The sequence below is a fragment of the Agelaius phoeniceus genome, chromosome 35, assembly GCF_051311805.1.
Source record: "Agelaius phoeniceus isolate bAgePho1 chromosome 35, bAgePho1.hap1, whole genome shotgun sequence".
Lineage (NCBI taxonomy): Eukaryota > Metazoa > Chordata > Aves > Passeriformes > Icteridae > Agelaius > Agelaius phoeniceus.
The window spans coordinates 2,456,740-2,466,283 of record NC_135299.1 but is presented as its reverse complement, the minus strand read 5'-3'; the positions used below and the strand labels follow the sequence as shown (position 1 = coordinate 2,466,283).

General features: G+C 72.4%; 2 protein-coding genes across 2 annotated transcripts in view; both read left to right on the top strand.

Moving 5' to 3' along the window:
- The first annotated feature begins 14 nt into the window (after positions 1-14).
- LOC143696466 (uncharacterized) overlaps positions 15-9,544 on the top strand; it is a 12,844-nt gene continuing 3,314 nt past the window's right edge. The window contains 9 exon segments of the mRNA XM_077192795.1: positions 15-997; positions 1,441-1,505; positions 4,174-4,381; positions 5,360-5,405; positions 5,407-5,454; positions 5,456-5,494; positions 5,496-5,545; positions 6,316-6,511; positions 7,281-7,463. Coding sequence (XP_077048910.1) covers positions 4,179-4,381; positions 5,360-5,405; positions 5,407-5,454; positions 5,456-5,494; positions 5,496-5,545; positions 6,316-6,511; positions 7,281-7,463 — 765 coding nt within the window. The 5' untranslated portion in view covers positions 15-997; positions 1,441-1,505; positions 4,174-4,178.
- Positions 7,292-9,544, top strand: part of LOC129130544 (beta-1,4 N-acetylgalactosaminyltransferase 1-like) — a 12,371-nt gene continuing 10,118 nt past the window's right edge. Inside the window, 1 exon segment of the mRNA XM_077192647.1 lies at positions 7,292-7,463. The gene's annotated coding sequence lies outside the window, so the exon portion shown is untranslated.

Sequence of the window (9,544 nt, the reverse complement as noted above, 5' to 3'; positions counted from 1 at the left end):
TCCGGGCCGCGATTGGTCCGGCTGGCTGCCTGTCAAAGCCAAGCGCGGCTCTGATTGGTCAACGGGCGGGGATGACGCCGCCGCTTGTGAGGCCGCGGGGGCGAGGTGGTTGCGAGGCCGCGGCCCGCGGCGATTGGCCGGAGCCCGCGCGGGCGGCAGCCAATGGCGAGGCGGGGCGCGGCCGGCCGCCATGACGTAAGGCCTGGCGGTTCCCCATTGGCCGAGCGGGATGCAGGCGATCCCCGCGCGCTGATTGGCCGAGAGCGCCGAGCATCCCGGGGGGATCACGTGATTACCGGAACCGGGAGGGGGCTCGGCGGGGAGGGACGGGCGGGGACCCCGAGCGAGCGGGGCCGGCCCCGGCGCCATTCCCCAGCCCTGGAGCCCCCTCTGCTGATCCGGCATCCTCTTGACCCCGCCCAAACCGCTCCGAGCCCCCCGGGACCCCTGAGACCCCCGGGACCCCTCAGCCCCCCGGGACGCCTGAGCCCCCCAGGCCCCTGAGCCCCCCAGGACCCCTGAGCTCCCCGGGACCCCTCAGCTCCCCCGGGACCCCTGAGACCCCTGAGCCCCCGGCACTCCTCAGCCCCCAGGACCCCTGAGCTCTCGGGACCCCTCCTCGCTCCCTCACCCCCCTGGCAGCCCCCCGAGTCTGCCCACCCCCCCCAGCTCCGAGCCCCCGCCCCCTCCCGGTGCCGGCAGAGCCCGGGCCGGGCCCCCCCGCGCCCCCCGGTCAATGGGGCCGTTGTGCGCCCCGCGCGTGGGCACAAAGCGCTGCCTGAGGCCGCCGCACCGGGGGGGCTGATCCCGGCCCGACCCCCCCCCCGCCCCTCCCCCCCTCCGCCGCCTCTCCCCCCCCCCCGCACCCTCGCCCCGCCCCTCCCGGGGCTGCGGCGGTGCCGTTCCACACCGGGGCCGCCGGGGGCGCCCTCGCCGCCCGCTCCGGTGCCGGTGCCGCTTGCGGCCGCGGAGCGCCGGGATCCGCCAGCGGAGCCAGGTAGGGCCGGGGCCGCTCCTGTCGCGACGTGTCGCGATGGGGGATGGATGGCACCTGCCGCTGCCCCGCGGCTGCGACATCGCCGCCTCTGGCCCCAGACACCCCCAAACCCCGCATCCCGCGGCACCCCCCGCATCCCGCGGGCCCCCCCGGCATCCCCGCATCCCCGGGCCCCGCTGCCCGAACAGTCCCAGCCCCCCCGAGCCCCGCATCCCCCGAGCCCCCCCCCGGTACCCCCAGGCCCCTCCCTGCCCCCCCCCCCGGGCCCCCCGGTACCCCCAGCCCCTCCCACGTCACGTCTGCCCCGGGCCCTGCCTTGGCCGAGCCCTCGAGGGGAGCCCCGGGAGGGGCGGGGGCGGCCCCGGTGCGGCCACACCCCGGGGGGGGTGGGGGGGATCCCGGGGTGCGGCCCCCCCGCCCCGACACTGTCCCCGTGTCCCCAGGCCGGTGCTGCGGGGGCAGAGCCATGAGGGAGGGCTGAGCCCCCCGGAGCTGCGCCCACCCCCAGGTGAGGGCACGGGGGGTACTGGGAGCACTGGGAGAACTGGGAGATATTGGGAGAATTGGGGACACTGGGAGAATTGGGGGCACTGGTTTGCACTGGGAGAATTAGGGACACTGGGAGAATTGGGGGCACTGGGAGCACTGGGAGCACTGGGGAGGGATGGAGGGATCCAAGCACAGCAGAAAGGGGGAACTGGGGGGGTACTGGGATGAACTGGGATGAACTGGGACATGGGAGTGCTGGAGGCAGAGCAGGGACTGAGGGATGGTGCACGGCACTGGCGGCACTGGTTTGTACTGGGAGTCCCTGGGGAGTGCTGTGGGCACTGGTTTGTACTGGGAGGTGCTGTGGGCACTGGTTTGTACTGGGAGTTACTGGGAGTCCCTGGGAAGTGCTGTGGGCACTGGTTTGTACTGGGAGGTGTTGTGGACACTGGTTTGTACTGGGAGGTGCTGTGGGCACTGGTTTGTACTGGGGATGCTGGGTGGCAGCAGGAGGCACTGGGGGCACTGGGAGTGTCTGGGTTGTACTGGGGGCACTGGGAGGAGTTGGGTTGTACTGGGGGCACTGGGAGGGACTGGGTTGTACTGGGGGCACTGGGGGGCACTGGGAGGGTCTGGGTTGTACTGGGGGGTACTGGGAGGGGCTGGGTTGTACTGGGGGCACTGGGGGGCACTGGGAGGGTCTGGGTTGTACTGGGAGGGTCTGGGTTGTACTGGGGGCACTGGGAGGGGCTGGGTTGTACTGGGGGCACTGGGGGGCACTGGGAGGGTCTGGGTTGTACTGGGGGCACTGGGGGGCACTAGGAGGAGTTGGGTTGTACTGGGGGCACTGGGAGTGTCTGGGTTGTACTGGGGGCACTGGGGGGCACTGGGAGGAGTTGGGTTGTACTGGGGGCACTGGGAGGGACTGGGTTGTACTGGGGGCACTGGGGGGCACTGGGAGGGTCTGGGTTGTACTTGGGGCACTGGGGGGCACTGGGAGGGTCTGGGTTGTACTGGGGGCACTGGGGGTCACTGGGAGGGTCTGGGTTGTACTGGGGGCACTGGGAGGGGCTGGGTTGTACTGGGGGCACTGGGAGGGTCTGGGTTGTACTGGGGGCACTGGTGACACTGCTGTCACTGCTGTCACTGGGAGGCTCAGGGCATCACTGGCAGGAGCTGGGAGGGGCTGGGTTGCCCTGGTGACACTGGGGACGCTGAGAGGAGCTGGCTTGCCCTGGGGGCACTGGTGACACTGGGGGACACTGGGAGGGGCTGGGTTGTACTGGGGGCACTGGGGGGCACTGGGAGGGTCTGGGTTGTACTGGGAGGGGCTGGGTGTCACTGGGAGGAGCTGGGAGGGGCTGGGTTGCCCTGGTGACACTGGGGACACTGGGAGGGGCTGAGTTGTACTGGGGGTCACTGGGGGACACTGGGGGTCACTGGCAGGAGCTGGGAGGGTTGGCTCGCCCTGGGGGCACCGGGGGGGGCACTGGGGGTCACTGGGAGGGGCTGGGTTGTACTGGGGGCACCGAGGGGGCACTGGGAGGGTCTGGGTTGTACTGGGGGTCACTGGGGGACACTGGGGGTCACTGGCAGGAGCTGGGAGGGTTGGCTCGCCCTGGGGGCACCGGGGGGGCACTGGGGGTCACTGGGAGGGGCTGGGTTGTACTGGGGGCACCGAGGGGGCACTGGGGGCGCTGGTGACACTGGGAGGGGTTGGGCTGCCCTGGGGGGGCACTGGGAGGGGCTGGGTTGTACTGGGGGACACTGGGAGGGGCTGGGTTGTACTGGGGGACACTGGGAGGGGCTGGCTCACCCCAGGGGCCCCGGGGGGACACTGGTGACACTGGGGGTCAATGGGAGGGGCTGGGTTGTACTGGGGGGCACTGGTGAGGCTGCTGTCACTGGGAGGGGCTGGGTTGTACTGGGTGTTACTGGGAGGAGCTGGGTTGTACTGGGGGGCACTGGGAGGAGCTGGCCTGTCCCAGGGGCACTGGGAGGGGCTGGCTTACCCCGGAGGCACTGCAGTGACACTGGTGACACTGGGGGGCACTGGGTGTTACTGGGAGGGGCTGGGTCGCCCCAGGGTCCCTGCAGTGACCCTGTCCCTGTCCCCAGGCAGGATGCGGGGGTCCCTGCGGTGACACTGGGGGACACTGGGGGTCCCTGCAGTGACACTGGGGGGCACTGGGGGGCATTGGGGGTCCCCGCAGTGACACTGGGGGGCACTGGGGGCATTGGGGGTCCCGGCGGTGACCCTGTCCCTGTCCCCAGGCAGGATGTGGGGGTCCCTACAGTGACACTGGGGGGCACTGGGGGGCACTGGGGGGCACTGGGGGTCCCTGCAGTGACACTGGGGGGCACTGGGGGGCACTGGGGGGCACTGGGGGTCCCTGCAGTGACACTGGGGGCACTGGGGGCACTGTGGGTCCCCGCGGTGACCCTGTCGCTGTCCCCAGGCAGGATGCGGGGGTCCCCGCGGTGACACTGGGGGACACTGGGGGGCATTGGGGGTCCCTGCAGTGACACTGGGGGGCATTGGAGGTCCCCGCGGTGACACTGGGGGGCACTGTGGGTCCCTGCAGTGACCCTGTCGCTGTCCCCAGGCAGGATGCGGGGGGTCCCTGCAGTGACACTGGGGGCACTGTGGGTCCCTGCAGTGACCCTGTCCCTGTCGCTGTCCCCAGGCAGGATGCGGGGGGCGCAGCGGGCTCTGTGCCTGCTGCTGGTGGCCTCGGCCTCGCTGGCCGCGCTCTTCCTGCACCTCTGGGTCCCCAAGGGCCCCCCCAGCGTGGACCTGCGCCGCCCCCCCCCCGAGCGGCTGCCGCCCCCCCTGGCCCCCCCCGGCCGCGCCTACCCCCACGTGCCCTTCCGGGTCAAGGAGGAGGTCATGGAGTAAGGAGGGGGCACCCAGGGGTGGGGGGCACCCATGGTTTGGGGCCTGGGAACCCCGGGGCTGGGGCACCGGGGGGGTGGGGGCCACCCAAGGGTGGGGTACCCAAGAGTGGGGGGCACCGAAGGGGTACCCAAGGGTGGGGGGCACTGGGAGGGTGGCACCTTCAGGGTGGGGGTACCCAAGGGTGGGGGCACTCGGGGTTGAGGGCACCCCAGGACGGGGCTGTGGCTCCCAAGGGGCACCCGTGGGTGAGGGCACCCAAAAATGGGGGCACCGCAGGGTGGGGTGTTGGGGGCAGCGGGGCAGGGGCGATGGGCGGTGCCAGGGCGGTGCCAAAGGTGGTGCCAGGGTGGATCAGAGCTGAGGGGGAGCGGCAGGGGGGGCTGGAAGGTGGCAGCAGCTGCCAGGGGGGTGACACGTGGGGACAGCGAGGGACGGGAGGGGTCGGGGTGGTGCCAGGGGCGGTGGCCAGGCAGGGACGGGAGGTGCCAGGGCGGGGACAGGCGGGGACAGGAGGTGCCAGGGCGGTGCCAGGCGGGGACAGGAGGTGCCAGGGCGGTGCCAGGCAGGGACGGGAGGTGCCAGGGCGGTGCCAGGGCGGTGCCAGGGCGGTGCCAGGCGGGGACAGGAGGTGCCAGGCGGTGCCAGGCAGGGACGGGAGGTGCCAGGGCGGTGCCAGGGCGGTGCCAGGGCGGTGCCAGGTGGGGACAGGAGGTGCCAGGGCGGTGCCAGCGGGGACAGACAGGGACAGGAGGTGCCAGGGCGGTGCCAGGGCGGTGCCAGGTGGGAACAGGAGGTGCCAGGGCGGTGCCAGGGCGGTGCCAGCGGGGACAGGAGGTGCCAGGGCGGTGCCAGGGCGGTGCCAGGTGGGGACAGGAGGTGCCAGGGCGGTGCCAGGGCGGTGCCAGGGCGGTGCCGCTCCCCGTGGCGCGGCTCTGCGCCGCTGCTGTCGGTGACAGCGGCCCCTGTCGCGACAGGCTGCTGCCCAGGAACGGCTGCTCGTGCGAGGCGGAGGCGGAGGCCCGGGCTGGCGCTGCCGCTGCACCGGCGCCTCTTCGGGCCCGGCCCGGCGGGGGTTGGACTTCGCCAGCGCCTTCGCCCCCGGGGAGCTGGCCGCGGCAGCTGCGGGAGCGGGAGCGCGAGTACCGCAACTACCGGAACCGGTGAGCGCGGAGCGACCCCCGGCAGCGACCCCGGGGCTCAGAGCGGGAGCGACCCCCGGGACTCAAAACGGGAGCGACCCCGGGGCTCAGAGCGGGAGGGACCCCCGGGGCTCAAAACGGGAGCGACCCCCGGGGCTCAGAACAGGAGGGATCCCCGGGGCTCAGAGAGGGAGCGACCCCCGGGACTGAAAGCAGGAGCGACCCCCGGGAGCGACCCCGGGGCTCAGAGCGGGAGCGACCCCCGGTATCAGCCTGGGAGAGACCCCCGGGGCTCAGAGCGGGAGGGATCCCCGGGATTCAGCCCAGGAGCGACCCCCGGGGCTCAGAACGGGAGTCCCCGGGACTGAAAGCGGGAGCGACCCCCGGGAGGGACTCCCGGGAATCAGAGCGGGAGGGACCCCCGGGAATCAGCCCGGGAGCGACCCCCGGGAATCAGAGCGGGAGAGACTCCCGGGAGTGAGAGCGGGAGCGACCCCCGGGGCTCAGAGCGGGAGGGACCCCAGGTATCAGCACGGAGGGACCCCCGGGATTCAGAGCTGGGAGCGACCCCCGGGACTGAAAGCGGGAGCGACCCCCGGGACTCAGAGCGGGAGCGACCCCCGGAACTCAGAGCGGGAGCGACCCCCCGGAACTCAGAGCGGGAGCGACCCCCGGGGCACCGCAGGAACCCCGCGCCCAGCACGGGGAGGGGAGGCCGGGACCCCCTGGGCGGGTGTGGGACCCCCCGGGAGCCCCGCTGAAGCCCCGGTGCCCCCCACCCACCCCCGCAGGGTGCAGACCCCCGCGGACCGGCTGCTGATCGTCCCGGCCAACTCCCCGCTGGAGTACCCGGCGCAGGGGGTGGAGGTGCGGCCGCTGCAGACGGTGCTGGTGCCCGGTGAGGGGGGCGCGGGGACGGGCACGGGGCTGGGGGGGCACCGGCTCAGGGAGGGGGGCATGGGGAGGGCACAGGATGGAGAAACGGGGGTGTGGGAGCTCCTCCCAGTGCCCCCAGTGCCCCCAGTAGAACAGCACAGGGTCGGGGGGGGGGGCACGGGGTTGGGGGGCACCGGGTTAAGGACGGGGGCACGGGGGGGCGAGGGCACAGAACGGGGGAAACGGGGGTGTGGGAGCTCCTCCCAGTGTCCCCCAGTTCCCCCAGTGTCCCCCAGTAGACCGCACAGGGTTGGGGGGGTGTCCCTGGGCAGGGGGGGACCCCCAGGTGGCTCTGAGGGCGGGGCACGGGGCTGGGGGGCACCGGGTCAGGGAGGGGGGCATGGGGAGGGCACAGAACAGGGAAACTGGGGGGTGTGGGAGCTTCTCCCAGTGTCCCCTGGTGTCCCTGGTGTCCCCCCAGTAGAACAGCCCAGGGTTGGGGGGGGGGTCTCCCTGGGCAGGGGGGTCCCCCGGGTGGCTCTGAGGGAGGGCCACAGTCAGGGGGTCCCCGCGGGGGTCTCCGGGCCTCACCCCCGTGTCGCGCCCCCCCCTCAGGGCTCAGCTGCAGGCGCCGCCCAGGAACAGGTACCAGGTGAGGGCGAGGGGGGGTCAGGGCGAGGGGGCGTGGCTTGACGGGAATAGGCGGGGCCTGCTGGGAATAGGCGGGGCCTGTCCGATCTGTGGCGTGGCTACTGAGAATGGGGGTGGGCGGGGCCGTGGAGTGACCGCGCCGGGTTTGTCGGCGCACCCCCCCCCCCGTGCGCCCCCTCCCCGTTTTTGGGGTCCCTGCCGTGCCCCCCCCGTGACGTGCCGCCCCCAGGTGAACCTGACGGCCTCGCTGGGGACGCTGGCGGTGGCGGCCGAGGTGGAGGGCGTGGCGCTGCGGGGGGAGGGGCAGCCGCACCTGTCCTTGGCCGCCGCCCCACCTGGACCACCTGAACCGGCAGCTGCAGTTCGTGACCTACACCCAACACCCAGTTCCACCCCGACACCGCCGACATCGGTGCGTACGGGGGCTCGGCCCGGGGCCCTGGCACCCCCAGAGTCACAGAGCCCCGCGCTCCCTGGCACCCCCAGAGCCCCCGACCCCCGGAACCCCCAGAGCCCCAGAGCCCTGGCAACCCCCAGAGCCCCGGACCCCCCGGAACCCCCAGACCCCCGCGCTCCTGGCACCCCCCAGAGCCCTGGCACCCCCGGAACCCCCAGACCCCCAGAACTCTGGACCCCCGAGCTCTTGGGACCCCTGGCATCCCCAGAGCCCTGGCACCCCTGGCAGCCCCGGACCCCTGGAATCCCCGGCACCCCCAGAGCCCTGGGAATCCCTGGCACCCCCAGAGCCCTGGCACCCCCGGAACCCCCCAGACCCCCAGAACTCTGGACCCCCGAGCTCTTGGGACCCCTGGCATCCCCCAGAGCCCTGGCACACCCCGGCATCCCCAGAGCCCCGGACCCCCGGCACCCCCAGAGCCCCAGAACCCTGGACCCCCGAGCTCTTGGGACCCCTGGTACCCCCAGAGCCCCGGCACCCCCGGCACTCCCAGACCCTCGCTCTCCTGGGACCCCCAGAGCTTTGGCACCCCCGGCACCCCCAGAGTCTCGGACCCCCGGCACCCCCAGCTCCTGGCACCCCAGACTCCCCAGCACCCCCAGATCTCTGTGCTCCTGGCACCCCCAGCACCCCCAGATCTCTGTGCTCCTGGCACCCCCAGAGCCCCCTCGTTCCTGGCACCCCCAGCACCCCCGGAGCCCCTCATTCCTGGCCCCCCCAGGACGTGGCTGACCCGTGGAACTCCAGCACTTCTGGACCCCCTGACCCCCCCGAGCCCCCTTGCTGCCCTGGATGCCCAGTTCCCCCCAACACCCCCGGCCCCAATGCCCCACAGGGACACTTGGGGTATCCCTGGGACACTCACTGGGATCCCCAGCGCCCTCAGGACATTTGGGTACCCACAATGCCCACAGGGACACTCGTGGGATCCATGATACCCACAGGGGACACTCGGGGTACCCCTGATACCCAGAAGGACACCCTGGACCCCCAACACCCACGGGACACCCCCGGATCCCCAATGCCCTCAGGGACACTTGGGGGATCCATGATATCCACAGGGACACTTGGGGTACCCCCCAATGGCCCTCAGGGACACTTGAGGGATCTCTGGGACACTCGGGGTACCCCCGATACCCACAGGGGACATTTGGGGCATCCCCAAAACCCACAGGGACATTCGTGGGACCCCCAATGCCCACAGGGACACTTGGGCTACCCCTGGGACACTCATTGGGATCCCCAGCGCCCTCAGGGACATTTGGGGTACCTAATGCCCACAGGGACACTCAGGGCCTCCCCGATGCCAGCAGGGACACTCAGGGTATCTCTGGGACACTCGGGGTACCCCCAACATCCACAGGGACATTCATGGGACCCCAACATCCACAGGGACACTCGGGGTATTTCTGGGGACACTTGGGGTACCCCAATACCCACAGGGACACTTGGGGTACCCCCACTGCCCTCAGGGACATTTGGGTACCCACAATGCCCACAGGGACACTCGGGGGCATCCCTGGGACACTCATTGGGATCCCCAGCGCCCTCAGGGACATTTGGGGTACCCCTAATGCCCACAGGGACACTCGGGGTACCCCTGGTGCCCCCGTCGTTCCCGGTGTCTCCCGGTGACCCCCGGCCTCTGGCAATCCCCGCCTCCCCCCGTGCCCCCATGCCCCCAATGCCCCCGTGCCCCAGTGCCCCAATGCCCCCCATGCCCCCAATGCCCCAATGCCCCCCATGCCCCAATGCCTCCCAATGCCCCAATCCCCCATGCCCCCATGCCCCCGTGCCCCCCGTGCCCCCAATGCCCCCTATACCCCAGTGCCCCTCTACCCCTGGTGCCCCCTGTGCCCCGGTGCACCCTGGTGCCCTCCTCGCCCCCTCGCCCCCATGCCCCTCTCGCCCCCCGGTGCCCCCGTTCCCCCGATGCCCTCAATGGCTCCTCTGCCCCCGATGCCCCCATGCCCCCCGTGCCCCCCGCTCCCCCCCGCCCCCGTGCCCCCCAATGCTCCCCGTGGCCCCCCAATGCC